Source organism: Chelonoidis abingdonii, chromosome 5, assembly GCF_003597395.2.
Source record: "Chelonoidis abingdonii isolate Lonesome George chromosome 5, CheloAbing_2.0, whole genome shotgun sequence".
NCBI classification, from domain to species: domain Eukaryota; kingdom Metazoa; phylum Chordata; order Testudines; family Testudinidae; genus Chelonoidis; species Chelonoidis abingdonii.
Genome location: NC_133773.1, coordinates 83,403,834 through 83,428,613, shown reverse-complemented (window position 1 = coordinate 83,428,613; position 24,780 = coordinate 83,403,834). Strand labels below are relative to the sequence as shown.

The 24,780-nt window shown below is 38.6% G+C and overlaps 1 protein-coding gene across 3 annotated transcripts in view; it reads left to right on the top strand.

Moving 5' to 3' along the window:
* The window catches only part of PDLIM3 (PDZ and LIM domain 3), a 41,626-nt gene that overhangs the window by 5,700 nt on the left and 11,146 nt on the right, over nt 1-24,780 (top strand). For 2 of the 3 annotated variants that reach the window (XM_032800358.2, XM_032800360.2), the window contains exons 2-4: nt 12,009-12,160; nt 14,182-14,266; nt 21,289-21,356. In XM_032800358.2, coding sequence (XP_032656249.1) covers nt 12,009-12,160; nt 14,182-14,266; nt 21,289-21,356 — 305 coding nt within the window. Of the gene's footprint in view, nt 1-12,008; nt 12,161-14,181; nt 14,267-20,642; nt 20,831-21,288; nt 21,357-24,780 lie in introns of all 3 variants that reach the window. The other variant, XM_032800359.2, reaches the window with a different exon arrangement.

The window sequence follows — 24,780 nt, the reverse complement described above, 5'->3', positions numbered from 1 at the left end:
ACCAAATGAAAATAACAGGCAGCAGGTTTAACACAAACGAAAGGAAGTATTTTTTCATGCAACGCACAGTCAACCTGTGGAACTCCTTGCCAGAGGAAGCTGTGAAGGCCAAGACTATAACAAGGTTCAAAAAAGAACTAGATAAATTCATGGAGGATAGATCCATCAATGGATATTAGCCAAGATGGACAGCGATGGTGTTCATAGCCTCTGTTTGCCAGAAAGTGGGTATGGGCACTAGGGGATAGATCACTTGATGATTACATGTTCTGTTCATTCCCTCTGGGACACCTGGCATTGGCCACTTTTGGAAGACAGGATACTGGGCTAGATGGACCTTTGGTCTGACCCAGTATGGCCGTTCTTATGTGGCTTCACTCTACTCTTGCTCATACCCTTGGGGGGGAGAGATTTATGTTGGTGGGGGCAATAGAGCATCTGACTACTAAAAACCCATTTTTCTAACCCAGAAGATCACACCTAAGGTATCCTTAGCTAGGAATTTAAAGTTGGTTCAGAAATGTAGAAATTCTGTCTTTCCTTTCCTTCTCCAATCCTGATGCATTTTTCAAATGACTGAGCAGAAAAATGGCACAGTGAAGAACTGCACCTGTGCTGCTATGAACATTAATTCCACATGCTGTGTACTTGACAGTTATCTCTGACAGAGACTGCTATGTGATAGAGAATAGATCTAATGCCTTGGACTTGCTATATCAGAATGGGGAAATGGTCCATTTAATCTGATATCCTTTCTTTAGCAGCAGCCTTTACCTGACACTTTAGAGGAAGATGAAATCTTCCCAAATGCACTAGTTGTTCATTACTATAATGTGATGGGAGAAGATTCTTTCTTGACCACAACTGAAAATCAGCTTTTTGGAAACATGATAATAGCCCTTACATTTTTTATCTAACTAGTGTAACTGCAGATTTTATCCTTATTTATGAGTCTAAACAGTTTGAATCTTATTTAGCCAGTGATCTCAATTATATCCTGTGGTTTTGAGTTCCACAGCTTAATAATAAAGTATGCATAAAATATTTCTTGCTATGCATGGAAATGTAGCAGTGTAATACTTGTAGAGACAATACAAGATACAGTTTCATTAGCATTGACACACTGGTATTGGTACATTCCACGCTTGTAATGGAATCTTTCTTTCTTCAAGAATACAAGACTTGGTTAATCTGTTATTTCTTGGGAAAATGTATTTAAAAAATTAAAATCTCAGTGAGCAATTTTATATGTGATGTAATACTTAAGAACTAAGAAAGAGTGCAGTGTTTTGCTGGGCAGTTACAGAATGCTTTCAAATACCACAGAAGAATAAATGTCTTAAGTACTAGAAAGTGCAGTAATCTCCCATAAATACACTGCCAGGCAGTGGAAGCTAGGGATATTTGGAAATGGATAGGCAAAAATTACATATAATGGTCTGTTCAGAGCACATTGCAGAGACTATTCTGTATCTGAAGGAATTAATAATTCTGGCTCTGATACCACCTGCCTGATGAGTCATCAGTGCTGGCTGCAATGACAGGAAATGGAATTCAGAAGCCAACGACTCTACACTTCATAATTTATTATTATTGTTATTCCAGTAGTGCCCACACTGTGCTAAGGAAGAGGGATTTGTCAAAGGAGAAAACTGTGATCTTAAGGATCAGTTCAAGAGGACGTTCCATGAAAGAGCTGATAAGGGAAAATTCTCAAAGGGGACTATGAGAGAAGAAGATGAATGAGCAGCCTAGGAGGTGACATGATAAGAGAAGACCAGGTGCAGGAAAGCCTGAATTTTGAAGGGCCTTGAAGGTGAGGACAAGAAGCTTGAGCTTTAGGCAGCAGAAAAATGTTCTTGAGGGGAAGGGAGGGGAGTTAAACAGCAGAAGAAATAATTGGATGGTGTAAGAAACACATGTCTAAATAAAACATCTGTCTCTGAAATTTTTAAATCTCTATCATGAGTTTGCTTATATGTACACATACATACTTGTGTACATACACACTTGTGTGAGAAATAGTGAGAGAAATAGTGGAATTCCAAATTTGAGAGATGACATGGTTCTACCTCCTATCGTCTTCTACAGGCAGCTTCAAAAGGACTTAATTCAATGAGGATGAATTGTACCAGTAATGTATTCACTTTGCTATTTAGTAGTTTATGTTATATTGTTTTATCATGCAAGTAAAAAAGTACTCCTGTATCAAAGGTTTAATTGAAATTAAACAGATTTCTAGAAGATAGTAGCTTTATAGACTGGAATTGTATTGGGAAAGGCAAAAGATATTCCTTTTGAGGAAGGTTTGAGTAATATGCACATAGCCCTCAGACAGGAAATACTATAGGTAGACAGACAAATTATGCATCTTTGTAACCTCTCTCTTGCAGGGTTTTTAATTCCATGTTTCCAAATCAGTGTTATGAGACTCTCTTTAGGATAAACTTCCAAAATACGAAGTTTTAGACTTGTTTAGAGTAGTAGTCCTCCAAGTCATCCTTTTGCTTTAATGTTAAGTCTCTCTCCTTAATCTAAACAAATAGCCTCAAAGGCTAGCTATCGAGCAATAACATCACATTAGAAAGCAAAAACATCAAGAAAGTAGAACAATTCATCTACCCAGGCACCACCATACTAGCCAATGGAGACCTCAAGAAGGAAGTGACATCAATAATAGGAAAGATATCCACAGCATTCACCAAACTCAACAAGGTATCAAAATCAAGGATATACAGCACCAGAAGAAAACTGAAAATTTTCAGCTAAAATAACCTTAGTATTAACATATAGCTGCAAAAGCTGGAAATCTACTAAAAAGTGAGACAGAAAACAAGACAACTTCAAAAATCAATGTCTATAAAAAATTCTGGACACTGAATGGAAAGACTTCAACACCAACAGAGAAATCTGAGAAATCACCAACCAGCAGCTCATCTCCACCAGAATCAGAAGAAATCTCTAAACATATCTGGGAGATGTACATCACATGCCAACATGCAGACCTCTACACAAAGCTGTCAAGTAGAAACCAAGTGGTATGAGAAAACGAGGGTACCTAAGAGAATTCTTAAGGAGAACCCTTCGTAGGGAGGGCAGAACAGCTGTTCTCCACACCATATGAAAGCAATAGCAAATGACCGGGAGGTACGAAGTAGACTAGTGTCTGTCCTGTGTGCCAACATTGGCATGGGAAGGATGTAATGTAATGTAAAAACAAGTGTCCTAAAGAGGCAAAGAGAAGACACTAAAGATGCCTGGGAATATCATTGAAAAAAACTGCAGATCATTGGAAGCCCAAAAACACGTACAAGAGACACATACTGTCAGAGAAAACAAGGCTGAAGGGCTTTATATTCACTATTGTTGAGAGGAGGGATCTTCCTTCCACAATACTCTTACAGACTATGGCAGCAGTTCTCAAGCAGGGGTACGCAGAGGTCTTCCAGGGGGTACATCAACTCATCTAGATACTTGCCTAATTTTATAACAAATTACATAAACTAGCAAAGTCAATACAAACTAAAATTTCATACAGACAATGACTTGTTTGTACTGCTCTATATACGATACACTGGAAGTTAAGTACAATATTTATATTTCAATTGATTTATTTTATAATTATATGGTAAAAATGAGAAAGTGAGCAATTTTTCAGTAACAGTGTGCTGTGACACTGTACTTTTTTTGTCTGGTTTTGTAAGCAAGTAGGGTACACAAGACAAATCAGACTCCTGAAAGGGGTGCAGTAATCTGGAAAGTTGAGAACCACTGGACTAGGGGATTCAAAAACTGTAGCAGGGAAATTTAATTTTTTAAAAGTTATGTATTTGCTTTCCGCTTATACTTCCCCACTGGCAACCCCAATACAGTTTATCCTTCATCCCGGGATCTCCCCTGTCCCTTGGTCTTTACATGACACTATTCCATCAATTTAGTGCTATCCTAGTAAGATCCAACAGCTGGGACAGTGTGAAGTTGAGAGACATGGCCAGGCCACTTCTAAAGAGCTGAAGGGGTAGGGCTAAAGACTCCCAGGGCTTGGCTACACTGGTGCTTTACAACGCTGCAACTTTCTCGCCCAGGGGTGTGAAAAAACACCCCCAAGTGCAGCAAGTTACAGCGCTGCAAAGCGCCAATGTAAACAGTGCCCCAGCGCTGGGAGCATGGCTCCCAGTGCTGTAAGCTAATCCCCACAGGGAGGTGGTATATGTGCAGTGCTAGGAGAGCTCTCTCCCAGTGCTGGTGCCGCGACCACACTCGCACTTCAAAGCGCTGTCGCGGAAGCGCTCCCGCAGCAGCGCTGTGCAGCTCTAAGTGTAGCCATACCCTCAGTCAACAACCCGGATGACACTTGCCGCACCAGCACACACATGGGACTGCATCAGCAACTACTTCCGAGCTTCAGGGAGAAGAGATTAATCTGAAGCTTCTCCTTTCCACGAGGCCTCCAGAGAACTAATGAGCTGATCTCAGAGAGCAAGAATCCCTATACACAGAGCCAGCTCCAGGTTTTTTACCATCCCAAGCAACAACAACAACAACAACAAAAAAGCTGGAGTGCCGCCACCACAGCAAAAAAAAAAAAAAAAAAGAAAAGAAAAAGCCGGAGTGCTTCCCCTTGAAAAGTGCCATCCCTTGAAAAGGGCCGTCCTAAGCACATGCTTGGAACGATGGTGCCTAGAGCCGGCCCTGCCTGTAGAGCACTGGCTGTTCAGCCAGGTAGGATTCTACCATATTAAGGGGAGAGGAAACACTGGAATCTGCTTAAAAGCGTGCTATTGTGCACTAAATTTAAAACCTTGGGCTAGTAAAAGAATACAAAGTTTTGTTACAATCATTTTTTCAGATATTTTGACCCCCTCATATTTGCAAGAACGTTGGCCCAGATTCTCAAAGGTTTTAGGTACCTACCTTCTACTGATTTGAAAACTTTCAGAATCTGGGCCTTTGCTCTTGTCCTTTCCTCAGATTTAAGAATCTGTGATCACTCTATCACAATCATGCCTCATCCCAAGACAAATGTATTAACACTCTTTACAGACTTATCAGTTTAACTCATTTACGGGGCTGGCTGTAAATAGTGTTATACCCAAAAACAGCTGATGGTGCATTTTGTAAGGAGACATTTTCAAATGTACTGAATTAGGAGAACTTTCTTTCATTTATCTAAAGCTTAAATTTAAAGCTCTTATTAGAGTGAGAAACTAGAATCACTTTGGTACTTATTCATTTATTTTATTAATTATTATTCATACTGTGGTAGTGTTCATAGGCCACAACCAAGTTGGACCCCTTTGTACGAGGTGCTATACAAATATATAATAAATGAATGCTCTTAATGTGGGCAAGTTTGGTTATCTTTGCAACCATAAGAGGTAGAAACCAATTATTTTTAAATTAAAGCTTAAATTCTGCAGGAACTTGTCTTTGTCCACACCACTACTTGCCATGAAAACGATCCTTATGCATAGCTATTTGGATTTTTCAAGACCCAGAAAGCAGGAATGTTTAAGGCATTGGACCTAAATTAAGGGTTTAGGGTCTGATCCTGATTTTGCCACAGACTTGTGTGACCTTGGATAAGTTTGTGCATGGAGGGGACACACTATATACAGCTGTTCCCAGCTTTGTGTGCAGAAGGGAGGTCTGGTCTCCCCTTGTTGGCACCACTTTGTTTTCTTTCATTGCTTTTGGCTTGTGAAGGCCTCCACACAGGGTCCCGCTTAAGAATAATGAATGGGGATGTGGCAGGCCAGTGGGGAGAAGTGGGGTGGTCCAAAGGTACATATCAGCCTCTCTCTGGCTTTATGAAAAATCTGTGTTAAAGGTGACAGAGCCACAGGGGGAGAGGGGTAGCTCAGTGGTTTGAGCATTGGCCTGCTAAATCCAGGGTTGCAAGTTCAATCCTTGAAGGGGCCTTTTAGGGAACTAGAGTAAAAATCTGTCTGGGGATTAGTCCTGCTTTGAGCAGGGGGTTGCACTAGATGACCTTCTGAGGTCCCTTCCAACCCTAATCTTCTATGATTCTAAGTTTTCTAACACAAGGCTAAATTGTGGTAGCTAAGCATTCCCCTGTGTCACCCTAACAGAATTTCTAAAAAACAGTGTGTCTCCAGTTGAAACAATGTCTCTGTATCTTTGCAGCAAATAGTCACTTTTAGTCACTAGAGAAACTCTTGATTGGCTACCACAGGTTTTAAAGCATGTTTCCTTTACCATGGAAGAAACCATGCCAAAATACTGTTGGGAATGTTATGAACAAGTCTGATGTATGAACAAGTCCTCCATTTAAGATTGTTGTAAGAGACAGTCAAGAGACCACACTGAAAACAAAGCCTAATAGCATTTGCCCTGAAACTAGTACCATGTGGGCAGAGAGGTCACATTCATACAGGTGCATGGCAGTGTGAAAACACACAGAAATTGACAACAGACAAGAACTGGGAATGGGGGGAGAGCTGGGAGAAACCCAAGAAGGATCCTGTAAGCACATGCGATCATGGAAAAAAATAAAGAAATCTTTTGGATCTTGTGTTGACTGAAGAGGCAGTAAGGTAAGAAACTGCTCTTTTTGTTCTTGATTCCTTCCGCATTCATAGTCGCAAGACTTTGTATGTTCTTTGTAAATAAGCAAAATTGCATCAACCAAATTCCCAACTACCATCAATTTCTACTCCGAACTGGAGCAACCTACTAGGCACTGAATTTTTAGGAAGCAGCTCAGGCCAAAAAGTGGTAACACACAGCAGTAACACAGCAGTGTGATCCAGTTTCCAAGTAGAGAGATTGTGAGCTGGTGGTATTCCTGTTGAACCAAGATGCAACAAATAATGGAGGTTCTTGCAGAAATAAAAAATGGCCAGCAGGATTTAAAACAAGACCTCAAATAGGAGCTGGAGACTTCGCAAAAGTAATTAAGACAAGACCTAAAACAAGCTCTAAAATAAGAGCTGGAGGTTTCCCAGAAAGGGCTCAGAGAGAATTTGCATGTTGAGATGAGTTTGTTGTATGGAGCTGCAACTAAAAATCAGTTGGACAGACTGGGAAACCCAGTGGCAACACACCCGGGCTAGAATGGTAAAACAGATTGATGAGGTGAACTGCAATCTGACTAAAGTTTTTCCATGAAGCAGTGGAAACCAAACAGACTTTGGCCAATTTGGAACTTGCTGAGATGAGATGCAGCACGGACTTGAGTTGAAAATTCAGGTCCAGAAGGAAATCAAACGGTCACAGACCACAGTGGAAGATAGCTGGCTGGATGAGGAACTGAGCCAGCCAGAGGACTAGAGTAATACCAGACATTTACAACAATTTTCTGCCCCATTTGTAACCCACAGAGGCTCAGAGGGGACAAGTCAGACAAATAATGAAAAAACTTCCTGGCAGAGGTGATGCATGGAAGGGCATGCGGGGTCACATGCCCCCCAAGATTTGCTGGTTGGCTTATACAGAGTATGCTCACATGGACTGAACATGCTCAGTAACACTGCTGAAGCTGGCTGCCCTCACTCTGCCGCCCTCCCTCCCTCCCTATCAGCAAGCATGGGTCATCTCTGCTGGGAGGCTGATTTGGCTCAGTTCAACATTATAGCTCAAATGAATGACTGGGAGGAGACATAGAAAGGGGGATTACTATCAGCCAACTTGGGTGGCCCAGCTCTAATTGTGCTACAGAACTTACCCACAGAAAAAAAAACTGAATTAGCCAGACCTGGTACAAGCCCTTGATATGCAGTTTGGAGTTAGCCATCAATCTGATGTGGCCAAGGTACAGCTAAGAGGCTAGAGCTAGAAGGAGAAGGAATGAAGAAATTCCACATGAGCTGGCAGAGAACCTGCAAAGACTTATGTTCTGAGCGTCGTCAGATACCATCAAGGCTCTCAACGCTAAACTGACAATGGACCAATTTATAAATGCTCAGCTGGACTTGGACTTGCAGATCAAAATCAGCAAAAGGAATCCAATTGTCCACAGAACTTGAATCTTTTCTTGTAACAGTGTCCAGAAGAGAATGTAGCTGCTAGTGGAGAAGATGGAAGCTTGATCACCATGAGCCCTGTAAATACAGTTCTGTGGTTCCATATGTATGATGAAAGAAGAGATTCTAATCTGGTTCAGGACCTTATTGAATAAGAAGAAAAACTGATAAATTTGGTGTGTAAAACAACGGAAATTGGCAATAATGCAAAAATTAAAGGAAACAGTTCAGTTAAACATTGGTACTGTGACAAAATTGGCCACAGAAAGGATTGTTATCAATCTAAGATAGGTCAAGAGAGACTCTTGCAAGTGTCTAGTGAAAGCCCCTTCCCCAGTTCAGAAAATGAAGGAACACCAACCTGAAGGGGCAATGGTTAGGGGAGATACAAGGATCAACCCCACAGATTTTGTTTAGACCTTGGCAGTCAAACAACAATAATGGGAGTATGGTTAATAACACATTAACCCAGGAACCAAACCCTGTAACAAACCCCATTGCCTACTCTGTCCCCGTATCTACTCTAGTGTCATCATTAGAGGACCCAATCACACCAGCCACATCATCAGGGGCTCATTCACCTGCACATCTGCTGATGTGATATATGCCATCATGTGCCAGCATTGCCCCTCTACCATATACTCTGGCCAAACTGGACAGTCTCTACGTAAAAGGATAAATGGACACAATTTAGGCATCAGGTATGGTAACATACAAAAGCCAGTAGGAGAACACTTCCATCTCCCTGGACATTCAATAACAGATTTAAAAGTAGCCATTCTTCAACAAAAAACACTTCAAAAACAGACTTCAAAGAGAAACTGCATAGCTACAATTCATTTTCAAACTTAACACCATTAATTTGGGCTTGAATAGGGACTGGGAGTGGCTGGTTCACTACAAAAGCAATTTTCCCTCTCTTGGTATGGACACTTCCTCATCAGTTATTGGGAGTGGACCACATCCACCCTGACTGAATTGGCCTTGTCAACACTGGCTCTCCACTTGTAAGGTAACTCCCTTCTCTTCATGTGCCAATATATTTATGCCTGTATCTCTAATTTTCACTCATGCATCTGAAGAAGTGGGGTTTTTTACCCATGAAAGCTTATGCCCAAATAGATCTGTTAGTCTTTAAGGTGCCACCAGACTCCTCATTGTTTTTGTGGATACTAACACAGCTATCCCTCTGATACTTGGCTAATAACTGTGTAATCAATGTCAGGAAAGGTGTCTTACAAATTCAGTCTGTGAAATTCCCTTTAAAGATATGGCCCAGGTGGGATAAACGATTTGCAGGTAATTGGTTTGCACTGGAAAAATTGTCCTCCCCCTGGGGGCATTATAACAGCTACATGCTTTGGTAGCCTTCCAACAAAGGAAAGAGAGAGAGTGACTGAAATCTGTTTTGAGACCCAGGGTCTCAGGGCATCCTTAGCTGCTAAAGCTCTTGTGAACCTGAAATAAAAACTAAGCCCAGTTTGTTTGCTGAATGTTTCCGACAAGCAGCAAATAGAAAAAAAGGGAAAGTGATCAGCGCACTGAAAAAGGCTTTTGTGACTGTTCCTGTCTTGGCCTATCCATGTTTCAAATCCCTTTTCATATTGGACACAGAGGCTAGTTCTTACAGCTTGATGGACAGAATTTCAGCTTGCCTGTGTGACCACCTCCCCCCCCAAATCTGAGAATGTAGCTGTGGAAGTTGAGGCTAGAAAAGTTGTTTACAGAGATGAATTCCCCATTCAGATAGAACAGGAAGGGTCTGCTTCAACCAGCAAGTTCAGCAGAAATGATAGGCATTCCTCAGCGGCTGACTGAAAGGTGATGTGAAACTATCCTGACAGAAAGATACTGTAGAAAAGTAAATAGTTAAGCTTGTATCAGTAGCAATATGTTAAATAATTTCTTTCTGTTTAGGATGGGGTAATTGGCTATCGTCATTTTAGGCCTCCTTGGGATGACAGACAAGGCTGAGGTGAGTGGGGGGTGTTATTGTAGGTGAAACCTTATTATGGGCTGAGTTAAAAATTCATTCAAACTGATGTGTGAACAAGTCCTCCATTTAAGATAGTATAAAAGACAATTAAGGGGCCACAACTAAAACAAAACCTAAGAAAGTCTGCTCAGAAACCAGCATTGCGTGAGTGAAGGGTTCAGCTGGGTATTGTGACCAGCTGTGTGTAATGGTGTGAAAATACACAGAAACAGAGGCCAGACAACAAGGGAGAGAGGAGGAGAGGCAAGAAAGCCAAGGAAGAGCCTGTAAGCACAATAAGCATGTCTAGACTGCAGCAGCAAGTGTCAGAGCCTGGGTCAACTGACTTGGGCTCGCACTACAGAGCTAAAAATAGCAGTGTAGCCATTCTTGTTCAGGCTGGAGCCCGGGCTCTGAAGCCCAGTGAGGGTGGCAAGTATCAGAGCCCAGGCTCCAGTCTGAGCAGGAACATCTTCAAAGCTATTTTTAGCCCTGCAGCATGAGCCTGAGTCAGTTGACCCAGGCTCTGAGATTCGCTGCCATGGTTGTTTTTTCATTTGTTTTCAGGGTAGATGTACCCAATGTGATCCTGGAAAAAAACTAGAGACTGGGTTTTTGGGTCTGTTTTTGGCTAAAGAGGCTTGGAGCTGTAAGCTAAGAAATGCTCCATTTCTTCTTGGTTCCTTCTGCAATGAGAGCACGGGTGGTTCCAGGCCCCAGCACGCCAAGTGCGTGCTTGGAGCAGCATGCCACGGGGGGCGCTCTGCCGGTTGCCGGGAGGGCGGCAGGCAGGGTGCCTTCGGCAGCATGCCTGTGGGAGGGTCTGCTGGTCCCGCAGCTCCGGTGGACCTCCTGCAGGCATGCCTGCGGGAGGTCCACCGGAGCCACGGGACCGGCAACCGGCAGAGCGCCCCCCGCAGCATGCCGCCGTGCTTGGGCAGCAAAATGTCTAGAGCCGCCCCTGATTGAGAGACACAGGATTTTGTACATTCCTTGTTAATAAACAAGATTGCATCAAAGAAAATACCAGACTCCATCAATTTCTATTTCCAACTAGAACATCCCAAGTGAGCCAAACTTTGACTAGCTGCTCGCATTGAAAAGAGCCAACAGAAGGAACAAATTGTTCTTCTCCCATTAAAAGCTGGTTTTTCTCTTTCCCAGCAGTTAAGAATGATCTTTTGGTAAGGATAGAGGGGTAGCTCTGCTTCAACCTCAATGATGGTCAGTGTCTAAAAGGTACAATCTTGTCCTTCAAAGGCTGTGAATTAACAAATCTGTTGAAATGAAATGCTGGTTTGGTGTAAAATGGCATATCTGGTTGGATTTTAAATGTCACCACAATATTTTTCTTGTAAATTAGAGGGCCTGTATAGAAATGTAGTGTCAATTTAGAAGTGTGTAAAATCTCATATATACAGGCAGGGAAGACATCCAGAATTTGTGAGGGATGGTCTTTTTTAGGTCATAATTATAGTTGCCAGCCTTTCCTGTTTGCAAATATGCAAATATTCTGTCCAGATTAATATTTTATTAGATTAATAAATATTTAAACCATTTTACACAGAAAAAGCATTATAAAAAGCAAAGAAAAATATAACAGCTGCACATAAAAAATAAAGGAAAAACAAAGGGGATGCAGAGGAAAACAGATAAAACCTGAAAACGTTTCTACATGCAGCTGGATTTTTTTTTAGGAAATGTATATTAAAAAAAAATATCTTCTTATTTTCTTTTCAAAACCAAGCGGTGACAGCTTAGCTGTAAAGACAACAGGTAGAATTAATTAGGAGAAGTGAACAATTAGAGACAAAAAGTATGCACTCTTTTTTGCTTGTTTCTGAGAAAGCATAGATATTCTTGCTGTAAATTTTGTTTTTAACATTGGGATTACATTACATTTTAGTCTCAAACCTGGTAAAGTATTAGAAAATAGAGAGTATTCAAAAAGTGAAGATTATTATTACTGTTATTTAGAGAGATTCACAGATATGCTTTAATTAAAAAAATTAGTAAAAAATAAATTATGTTTTTCTTATATCTTTTAGATTACTCCAGGAAGCAAGGCTTCAGCAGCCAATTTAAGTCCTGGTGATGTCATTCTAGCTATTGATGGCTATGGCACAGAGAACATGACTCATAATGATGCACAGGAGAGAATTAAATCAGCATCACATCAACTTTGTCTCAAAATTGAGAGGTATTTCATTATATGTATGGACCACAACATCATATTTACTTTTGGAGGAGACATTAAGAAACTGAGGTCTTTTTTCCTCTTATCCGATGACTGTCTAGGTAGACATTACATATTCCATGGATCCTTTCAAAAAGAATAAGGAATGATCTAATTGATAGTATTCCATTTCTTAATTAAACAGATACCAGCATCTAAGATTCTGTGTATGATATTTCTGAATTCATAAGGGTTTTTACACTTTCTGTCTATTGATTTAAATGGGCTGTGGATCATGTCTCTAAATCTTGCACTATCAGTATTATTTTTGTAGCACCACTAATGAGCATGGAACTTTACAGACATACACGAGACCAGGGGTCCAATTTGTAAGGTGCTGACCATCTCTTCTTCAATGGGAACAGCATCTCACAGGATCAGGCCATTACAGTCTAAGGCCCCAGTTCTGCAAACACTTATGCATGTACTTAACATTACTAACATGAGTAGTACCATTCACATCAACGGGACTACAGATGATAGTAAAGTTAAACACACGCAAAACTAGTTGCAGAATCATGGTTTAAAGCCTCAGTTCAGGAAAGCATCCCTACTGAGGACGGCATTTAAGTGTGTGTTTACTTTTAAAATTTGAAGTCAACATGAACTTAAGCACATATTTATAAGTTAAGTGAATGCTTAAGTGTTTTCCTGAATCAAGGTCTAAATTAAACAGATAGCGTAATAAGAAATGACTCATTCCTTTATGCAATGCTTTGGGATCACAAGAATGCAAGGTGCTTCATAAAATTATGTTTTCTGGACCTGAATCTGCAGCTGTAGTTCTCACAACATTTCTGCTAAGGTCGATGAAAATTCTGTGCATGGGACAGCTGTAAACTCAATCCATAATTTATCAATCTTTTAAATATATGAGCCACAGATGAATAACTCAGTTATTACATTGCCACAGAGATAATTTTTAAAATATGCCGACCATATTACTGCAGTTCTCCTTTTCATGTCAAGAAATATGTTTATTGGAGAGAGCACTGTGGCTACAGCACAGGTTTGGGAGTCAGAGAATCTACATTTTATTTAAGGCTCTCTCACTGACTTGATGTATGTCAGTGTTAGGGCCTGATTTTCAGAGTAAGATATGTGTAATTAAGCATGTAAAAATTCTAAATTTACACACATAATTACTACTATTATGCATGCCAAATAGGATGCAAAAGATCATTTGTACAGTTACTCAATCTGCATACAAAACTGTAACAATTCATGGTCAAATTATGCTTTTTACATATGTCAATTGCACTTACCTAATTTTGAAAAACAGGTCATAAGTCTCTGCATTTTCCCAATTGAAAAGATTGAAATAGTAATAACTTCACATGGTTGTTTTTCAGGCTTGCTTAATTCAGGTAAAAGGTACAAAAGGCCTGCTCCTGGTATCACTGAACTCAAGAAAAAACAATGAGGAGTCCTTGTGGCACCTTAGAGACTAACGAATTATTTGGGCATAAGCTTTCAATTCAATTGGCCTTGTTAGCAATGACCCGGCCTCATTAGCACTTACCCCCGACTTGGTAAGGCAACTCCCATCTTTTCATGTGCTGTATATTTATACCTGCTTACTGTATTTTCCACTCCATGCATCTGAGGAAGTGTGTTATAGCCCACAAAAGCTTATGTCAAAATAAATTTGTTAGCCTCTAAGGTGCCACAAGGACTCCTCGTTGTTTTTGCTGATACAGACTAACATGGCTACCCCTCTGAAACCTGAACTCAAGAAGAAACTATTATACAGCCATATATAATCTTTAGTATAGTGTATGTTCATGTATAACTTACAAAGTAAGTTTTCTGACTAGAAAATTCACAAAAACAACACAAGATTCTGTCCAGGTAATTAAAAGAATTTTATATGTTAAAACATTCAAAAGGATTTTTGAACAAACTTCAGATTTTAAGTTTGCAGTGCATATATTTCATGTATATGTGCCATGTTTATGGGAGGGATTTTTTTCTCTTATTAAAAGGGCAGAAAGTAGATTGTGGACTCCACAAGTTTCAGAAGATGGCAAGGCTCATCCCTTTAAAATAAATTTGGAAGCTGATCCACAGGTAAGAAGTTTTATAAGTTACCAACATACTTCAATATAGCTTTTCACATTCTAAATTGTCTCATTCACTGTCATTATAATACTTTATAGCACATTTCCTCCACCGTCTACTTAACTTGATATAAATCATAAAATGTATTAAATAAGTGGACATAATTTTAAATTATTGACATTTTAAATTTCACATTTACATTTAAATGAAACCTACAATTATCTTGTGGAAAAACTGCAGAGTGTCTCAAACGTTCTCTCAAAACTTTACACTTCACTATAGTTTTATTATGGAAAGAAAATATCTCCTTTGATACTAATGTTGTTTAAATTGCTGTATCTCTTTTTGATATTTCATCCATCATATTTTTAATTTCTTCAGATGGGACTAAATGTCATATATAAAAATTATTCAGTTATAATACCATAGCAGTCTTTGTGACGTGACAGTTAGTTGAACAGGGTGGTCCAGTAAGGTTGTGTATCTTTAACTCAATAAACAATTGTGGCACCACACAAAGCCACAGAGGTTTAGAAAATTGCAAATTCTGAATTTGTGGAAGACTAAACTATTCAGACAGCCATCAAATGGATTAGTCATAAACTGGAGTATTCTATCTGTAACTAAGAAAGGTAAAGCCCTTATCCTTGCACACGAGCAAGTCTCCCCTGCCTAGAACTTATATAGAAGTCCTTGCACAGATCTGCATGTGGGAGGGATGTCCAGGTCCACACTGATCAATCTATAACTATCCACTTTAACTGCAGCTCTAGAGGCTGTAGGGGATAGATTTCAGCATGTGGTTCATAGTGTTTTGTTCCATTTGCCATATATTCTCTAGCCTTAGTACATAAATAGTATTATTTCAATCTTAGCTGAAAAAAGATTATTATTATGCTGGCAGGACAGCATCAAAACAAATATTTCAATATATTATTCCATGATTGATTATCATGACTCTCTATTCCACAATAAATTTAAGAACAGACTCCATCCCAGTGAATTCCATGAAATAAGTGATTCAATCCTGCTCTGACAGGCTTTTAAACATAAATATAATCTCAATGTTCCAATTCTACCTATTTTTTCCAAATATCCTACAAAACTTTGTATTAACTAGTACAATGTATTTCAGCAAAAATAGTATAGTATTAAATGCAAACCATTTTAAATGCATAGTTTTGTGGGGTATCTAGGACATACACAGAAGAAAAGGCTTTTGTAATGTCAGGGTTTCCTCCAAATAGAAAAAGCTGTAGAAAACAAAAATCTGAGTGACAATAAGCCTACACCATTATAATTCTATGCCTAAAGGAGAACAGTTTTTTTAAAAAACACATAATGTAGTTGAATAGTTAAGTATTATTTGGCAACAAGTTATTGAAAAGCTATCTCCATTACTGTCTGAAAAACTGCTTCTGCGATAGCAGTGGTTTTCAACCTGTGGTCCATGGATCCCTGGGGATGCACGGACTATGTCTAAGGAGTCCATGAAATGTTGTCATTCTCATAGAACAGTGGTTTTCAACCTATGGTCCGCAGATCCCTGGGGGTCCTCAGATTGTATCTAGTATTTCCAAAGGGGTCTGCACCTCCATTCAAAATTATTAAAGGGCTCATAATTGAAAAAAGTTTGAAAACCACAGTGCTGTCCTAAACAGTCAACATTCATTCACATGTCTACTTCTTCCATTAAAAGGGAAATAATAAAAGTTTATATATAGTCAGCAACAGATAGGTCTTCAGAAAAGTAGTTGAGCTTGTAAGCAAATATGATGAACCATTTATGGGAGTATTTACATTTGAAATCCAGTACTATCACTCTAGAGCAGTGGTGGGCAACTGTCAGCCCGTGGACCACATGCAGTCCACAGGTTGCCCACCACTGATCTAGATCATCCATCATACTGATCTACTCTGCACAAATATGACATTATTAATTCTGTTTCTGAAATAGGTGAAACTTTATATTAAAGGAGATTTTACTGCATATTTAAACACAACACCTGACGACTGCCATATAAGTTCTGTTACTAAAAGAAATATAGTGGAAAAATTCTTAATGTTCCTCATATCTTAGCCTGAGCTGGTGAATTATAGTGCATTTATAATAAATGCTGGTCTAAGTCACATTGGTTAAAGGTTGTTGAGAAGTGAGAGAAAGATGGATACAATGCTTGAATTAAATAAAGGCCTTAAATGCAAAGACTAGTGAAAAAATCTCAAAGCACTGTATTTTCCTTTAAACTCAAAATCCACTACATTAAAAAGCTTGTACATCCATGAGTTGGCCTGCAAAAGCAGGAAATCATAAAGTTCTATTAAAAGCATTTCCTGTTCTTAAGTCTCTCTTGAACTTATTGCAAAGGTCATAGTTGTGGTAAACACAGGACCCTTTTCAAAATCCAGCCACAGTTTTAGACTCTCTGCCACACAGAAACCTTTGTTAATATAAAGTTAATGTTTACTACAGTAAGTAAAGTATCATAAACATTAAAAAAATCAAGAATTACTCTTTTTAAAAACTGAACATTAAACTGTACATAAATAATAATACAAAGATTCATGCATGCCCGAGCAAAAATCTACATGACAATCAATGACTCTGAGAAATGTATTACTTCTGTTTGAGAGTTCTAAAATTACAGTTACAAATAACAAAAGATATAAAACACATAAGTGATTTCCTGCTCCAGCACGCTAGCAGAGAGTTCAGTTTAATTTAAATTTCAGCAGATGCACAGCCATTCTCCAGAAGCTCACAGGAGGCCACATAAAAATTTAAAAAACTAAAAATAATTCACCTAGTTCCAATCATGGAACTTCAACTAGGAACCTTTAGCATAAGAAAGAAATAAGCTAAGTCAGGGGTTGGCAACCTTTCAGAAGTGCTGTGCCGAGTCTTCATTTATTCACTCTAATTTCAGACTTCGTGTGCCGGTCATACATTTTAACGTTTTTAGAAGGTCTCTTTCTATAAGTCTATAATATATAACTAAACTATTGTTGTATGTAAAGTAAATAAGGTTTTAAAAATGTTTAAGAAGCTTCATTTAAAATTAAATTAAAATGCAGAGCCCCCAGGACCGGTGGCCAGGACCCGGGCAGTGTGAGTGCCACTGAAAATCAGCTTGTGTGCCACCTTTGGCATGCGTGCCATAGGTTACCTACCCCTGGGCTAAGTAGTCTCACAGAGTTTAGAAGATTCATAGGCTCATATACTGCCTCCTCTCCCTCCCCACACACACACACTGTTCAGCCACAATAGAAAGAAACAAAGGAGGCAATGGATGTGGTGTAATTAGGCCACAACTTTATTCACCTAAAATATCTGGGAATACCCAGCAATATATTTTACAGGGCAAGTCATCATCCTTCCCTTAATCATTTTCACATAATCACACACCGGGACCCCACCATCCAGAGGCTACAAAAAGACGGTGGGTTGGCACTCTGCCATACGAGACACAGGAGCCCTGAACACACCCCCCCACCGTTCCTCAGCTCCCTAAAGAATGCTTTTTTTACATCCTATTCCAATCAATTTTATCTCATCACTATATCCCTTTCATAATGAGTACCTGCACTGGACATCTGCCACGAGTTCTACTTACTGAGTTATGACTTTATAACCTAACCCCACTGCCTCACCCTGACAGACCCTAACCTTGCTGTGGCGAAGGTGAAAAAAACTTTCTCCATATCAGCCAATCTGGTGGTGAAAGAAGAGCCCCCAAGGAGAAAGGGATAGTGTGATGCCCACAGTGGATCATGAAAGAATCTAAGAATGCGAGGGTGGGTGTTGCCAGCCCAATAAAGGTGAAAGAGGGCTTCACTGAGACTGCACAAGGTATAAACACCAACCCCCTTTTTGGTCAGCTGGAAGGCCTGCCTCTTCCACAACCTGGTTCAGCTGTTTCCTGCTTCTTATCACTCTGTGCAGGTAGACATTCTCCCTTCTTCCACCTCTGCTACTAGTTGTAGAGAGAGCCCTCATTTCTTTTCAGCCAGTTGGAACCACCTCCTTTCTTTTAGTCAGCTGGACAAGGACTTACTGCAAGTTGTGGTGAGCACGCTTTCTCCTCCTACCCCAGGAAGAACTGCGGGCAGGGGCAAACAGTGAAGCCTGTGGCAGAAATATTACTTAACAATAGGAAATGCTGCTTGAGAGCTATTCCTGATGGCCACCTTGGTTGATTCTGATAGAAAATAGCCAGCTTTTTCGTTTCTATTGAAATATGATGTAATATGATGGATAAATATTGTGAAATAATAGACCATTTTATTAGTATTAGTAACACAGCCAAACACAATGTTATGTAACAAAGCAATTTAGAACATAAGGATCTCCACTACCTTAAACAGTCAGAGAAAATAAATCTCTCTAAAATGGCTAATGCATGTTGGTTTCATAATAAACACTTCTTTTGGTTTGTTCTTTTATGTTCTACTAGCAGTGTGAAACAGTGCTGTATATCATTCAGTTTTCTTTCTCCTTTTCCCTTTTTTAACATCAGCTAGAATGACTATGTTTGTTTTTCTTACAGTAGTTTTTTTTAAATTATAATTTACTTCTGCCTTACTTTGTGGATTTCCTGTCATTTTAAATATGGTGTTCAGTGTGATTTGATTTTTGAATAGGAAAGATGTTATACTTTCCCTACAGGGTCAATTTTATTATTATATTGCTAAGGGTAGAAATCTAAACAAAACCAGAAAAAGAATCCAATAATCACTATCATACATATGATCAGAATGTATTAGTAATTGCAATCAAGTTTTAAAGCATGATAATTATGCTAAAATATGAGTCTCTGCCCTTCCCACACCTTCATTTGACACCAATTTACATCTCCCAACATCATGCTAAGAGTTAAACTAAAGGTTTTTCAGTGTTAGGACATCTCCAAAACATAAACAATAATGTATTTTTTATTAAAGTATACAACATGAATAATAATATATTATTAATTAATATGTGGCCCCAGTCCTGAACTCATTCTGTGAGCACTGTTTATACATGTAAACTGCTTGCGCCACCTTCCCTGTTTCTGACATGAACATAGTCATGAAAATGACTTAGCCCTGTACTGATTAGATGGTCATCTGTTAGCTATAACAACATCACTAAATATTGTAATTCCTTCTTATTCTTGTTTTGACTTTGAATGCTCTTGGATCTTACTAAATTTCTGATATAAAGGAACAACTTTCCTAGTTTTAAGTATGATAAACACAAGAGCTGGACTGTTTTAACACGCTGCTGTATGTTTTGTCGTTGACATTTTGTGCATATTATGATTTTCCTAGAAAAGGGAATTTAAGTCTAACTAATTGCAACAATGCAAACACACTTTTGACCATTGTAACATTGTGAAGATGCTGTTATGATGTCATATGTCTTCTGTTCATTTGTCGACAATTAAAAATTAGATGAAATGACAATTTTTAGGGTTTTTTAATATTTGCTTATTGTGACCTAAATGTATATGAGGGAATTGAATCAATTTCCAATATTGTGAATACATTACATAAATTAGAAATGATTCTGAATTATAGTAAAAGATATCAAATTAATAATACACTTTTACATTGTATCCCCTTCACAATGTACAGCAACACAAAACTGCAGATTAATTTCTCTATATTGATTTACCTATGTGCTATTTTTGTAGTCTTCTTCAGTTCATTATTTCTTAACTTTCTCTTTTAATAGAACTGCTTTTTCCTGTTTGCATCTTCTGGTAGGCACGCTATGTATCTACGATTTTTCTTTTTTAAGGGCTAATAGAAGCTCTGACATTGACCTCTTACCTAGAAATGAAATCTAGTCTATTTCAGTTAAAAATAATTTCAGCAGCTATGCCTTCCCCAGTGGTCCACTGCCAAATTTTTTGGCTTTACAATCTCATTTCTCTATTTTAAAATGTGTTTCTCTCCCCTATTGCTGTGTGACAAATGCACACAAACAGAGGACAGGAACTAACAATTAAGATAAACAATTAAGCTGACTATAGACAAAATTCATAAAGCAAACAGTGAAAAAAAGAGAAAAATACTTAAGTGTATATGATTATATGCAATCCTTATACCAATTACTAAATTACTGAAGTTTTTATGTATATTTGCAAACATACCACTCATTCTATTTGTCTTCACAAGGCATACAAATAATATTTGAATATACATGGATTACACAGCGCATGAAAGTTTAATGGATAAACACGGAATGTCTGTGTAACCTTTGGGTTTACTTAATCAAGTCTTTAAATTCCAGTGGAGAAAGAAAGATGAGATTAACAAATTCCAGTGTTGTCAGTTTTGCCTGTTATTAGCTTCAGTGTGCACTGTAGCTTTGTGTATTTTGTCTGCCTATTACGTACAGGAATTCAAGCCTATTGGTACAGCTCATAACAGAAGGGCCCAGCCTTTTGTTGCAGCAGGAAACATTGATGACAAAAGACAGGTAGTGAGTTCCTCCTATAATTCTCCAATTGGGCTGTATTCATCTGGCAATATTCAAGACGCTCTTCAGGGACAACTGAGGGGTCTAATTCCTAGTTCACCTCAAAAGTAAGTATTGGTATTTACTTACATTACATGGTCTTTTGTGGCAATACTACTCTCTGTTTTGTTGTCCATTCAAAAGTCCAGCTCTTGCTGTTTTATTTTTCTTTTCCAATACTCTAAACTTCTGTCATATTTTTCAAAAATGGTGATAAATGAAACAATTTCCTTTTAACATCCAGGAGTGAACATTCAGCTACAAAAGTAGTGATAATGCAGATAGTTAAAAATTCCCCTTCACTGGGTTTGGCTGCAATACTACTCACCATCCTTCTCTCTTACACTACCCTGTACTCTTCTGTGTTCCTGACTATAACAGCAAGTGTGTGTTTTAATACCACTAGTATGCAACATAAAAATAGTTGGTCTGTAACAATTCGTAACCTTTGTGGAGGCAAATTTTACCAAGTAATAAGCATTCATCAACTGAAGGAAGTTATTTTAATCCTTTCTTTTTTTTACAGGATACGAACTACTTTGAACACAAGCATAATATTCGTCCCAAACCTTTCATAGTCTCAGGACGAAGCAGGTTATAAACTCTAGCTGTATGATGTGTTGGATGCATGGGCTTTTTAATGCATACTTACAATTCATATGAAAATGTGATATTAATGCACTTGAAATTATTTTATGCGATTAAAGCTTATTTTAAAGCTTTTAAAAAATAAAATGCATGCTTTGCAGAGCTCAGGCTTCCCTTTCCGAAAGGAAGAGGGTCCAGATTCTGATGTCAGTTACACTGGTGAGAGTCTGGAATAACTCCAATGAAGGTTCTTCAACTCGATGGACCTGGTCCACATTTACATCAGTGCAATTGAGATCAAGATCTGACCTTGACAAGTTTATGGAGCTGTGAAATTCTTTAGTCCCACTATCCGTATGACTTGTAAACTTGCTTATAAAGAATTTAATCCAACCTGTCAGGATCCTCTGAACCATGTAGATTGCAAAGGCTACACTTAATCACTCTACAGCAGGCTGACCTATTCACAATGCAATCTGCTGCAGAGGAACTTAATAAAAGAAAAATCTGAGCACCACAGAGTTGCAAAACGATCAGAAGAGGGAAGAGCTTACACATATGAGCTCCATTTTTTTAATCTAACTTCTCTTTCATATAATTGGGTGTTATAACGCCTGAAATAATATTACTTGATCAAAATAGAAGACAAAGTATCCTTCTAGATCAAAGGCAGCCTCTGTGGCTACATAGGCTAGGAGGCCCCATAGGCTTGAGTGACTCAATTTCTATGGACACTGCCTTCCGGTACAGGAGTTTTGTTACTACCAGTGGCTTCAGTTCTGTACATTATTTTCAAAGTAAAAAATATTTGTGTCATAATTCCAGCAACTCAAGTCTGATACAGCAGTCTGAGATATCAAAGCAGTTGGCAAGAACCTCACTGACATCCTATTCATAATGGGAAGACACATACAGATTATCAAATTTTGTGAACTGTCCAGTTAGTGAACCAGTACAATTAAAAAGATTAAGGGTGTTGTTCATTTGTTTTGACAAATTAAGTTTACTTTTAATTATGTATATTCTCAGTTATTATTCCTACAGCTGTTAACGCATCTCACAGACACATACAAAGGACAAGATCCATACCTTAAAAAGTTTACAGTCTGAGGGATAGGTCATCAGATTACGATCTAGTGCATTGCAAGGGGCAGCACATTGTTGCACTGCCCTTTGGGGGCCCTAGTCGGGAGATTCTGGCACAGGGAGTCCATCTTTCCCCCTCAGTCTCCCCACAGCTGTTGAGAAGAAGTAAACAGCACTAGGTCTAGATTTGTTGTAGTGTATGCGTCCCAATGTGCCAGTTTAACTGCAGTCTGCAGTCCCCCCACTCCCTGTCCACTCCACCCTTTCCCACTCACCTGCAGGAGGTGGGGATGCAGCAACTCTACTCTATGGGGCCTGCTCCTCCCATGCACAAGAAATGCCAGTACAGAGCACTGGCACAGAAGAGTCAGAGTGTAGCTTATGCCCCCTTACTCCCTTGTGTTGACACAAAGGACAGGTCACAATCTACGTGTGATCCCACTACAACACTCTATTATTAAATCTTTGCAGAGAAGTGGCTTGAAACTGGTTTTTGTGACAATTTTGGACTTGTAAATCATCACAGTGAGAATTTACAAGGTTCAACTATATTAATATCACCTTTTTCTCATTTAGCTGAATGTTGGCACTGTCTATAAAAGGTTATATATTTTTGAATTTATTCTTCTTACAGTAAGCACTCTCATTCTATATAATCTTGAATATTTAGGATTGTTTCATAATGTATGTTCTGAAAATTCATTTTTTAAATCAAGCAATGCTTCGTAAAAGATACTTGTCATTTCAGTGAACATATTTAAACAAATGACCATTTTCCAGGATTGCAGATGGGAAATTAGATTAATCTGATAAGAAAGGTGATCAACCTTTCTGGTCTTAATTAGTTAATATTTGTAAAGTGCTTTGACAATGGAAAGTTCTGTATACTTCAAATTGCAAGTATTATTTATTAGCCTCAGATGAATGGTGCTATGCAATTGCAAAGTAGCGGCAATAGTATTGGTTGCCAGTTAATTTTTTACCCTCTGGACTGAACATATATGTTAAGCAAATTCTGCTTATTTAGTACCTAAGGTCACGTTTGCCAAAAGAGAAATTTTAATTTATTTATGTTGAAGTTCTCAAAGCAACTGTTGCAGATTACATCCCAAAACAGGTTACATTCATATTATCCTTTATTAAATACAGTAATAACACATCTCAGTTGTAAAACTCTCTTCAGGTTATAAGGCCAACTCCTACAGTCCTCTCTCAATAGGAATTTTGCCAAAATAAGAACCAAGTATTTACTGTAGGATTTGGCCAATAAATGAAATTTTAGGCACAATTATAGACTTCATACTGACAAAATTAATTAACAGATGTACGAAATCTTTACACTAACTTAGCATTGCCTCTCTTTGTTGCTGGTAGCAATAGCTATGCTTCTTTTGGCCTTCTCTCAATGTATTCCATTTTTTGAAACTCATCATTAACAAGTCTTGCTCTGCCACAGGAACCAAATCTTCTAAAGTGTGATCCTGATTTTTCTAAGCACTGGCATGTGTATGTGTGACTGGTCCCTTCTATGGGCTTTTGGCTGGGGCATGCTGGGACAGCATACTTGGGAACTTGCCTTTTTTGGAATTAATTTTCCTTTGATGGTAAGGAATGTTTCTCTCTTTAAACTTTCAGAATGTGGTCCTGCACAAATTCCACTTAAGAACTAAAGGGAGAATAATTTTGAGTCATTTAAGCCTCTCTTCCTCTCCATGGCAGAGTTCTGAAATGTAGCTGTCAGACGAGGACTGTACTGTATCTCCAAACTGGAAGCAATATAAAATTCTCCCTGATTTATTCAGGAGTCAGCCAGGAAAGAACCTATCAGTACACAAACATGTAAATTGAGGGAATCAGATTGAATCACAATCCTTCCCAACAGTTTGATTACCATATATATGTGACTGTGGCCCTGAGAAAGAAGTGGTCTCAGATGACTGTGGAAGGCCTGGATTATGCACTGTTCCTGGAAGAACTGCCCTCTCGAAAAAGAAACCCTCTGAGTCCAGTTAAGGCTGAAGAGGGCCTAAGTGCTATGGGAAGAATGGTAACCAGTGACACTGAAAAGAAACATTTTGATATAATATTTACTACGTTACTCAGCTAATCATTTTCCTGAGGTTTTGCCCATATTAATGCCCAGAGGCTTTACAGCTTTTCTTAAACTGGAGTTGTAGCCAATATCCTATTTTCATTCTAAATAAAAAATAAGGTCAAATTTAAAAGTAACAGTGACCAAGATTCATTTCATATTCTTTGAGAATCTATTCCGTTTTTGTGAAGGGCCATTTTACATTCTGCTTGGAATTGTTATAATTTAGAATGGCAAAAGTATGTCCAGTTA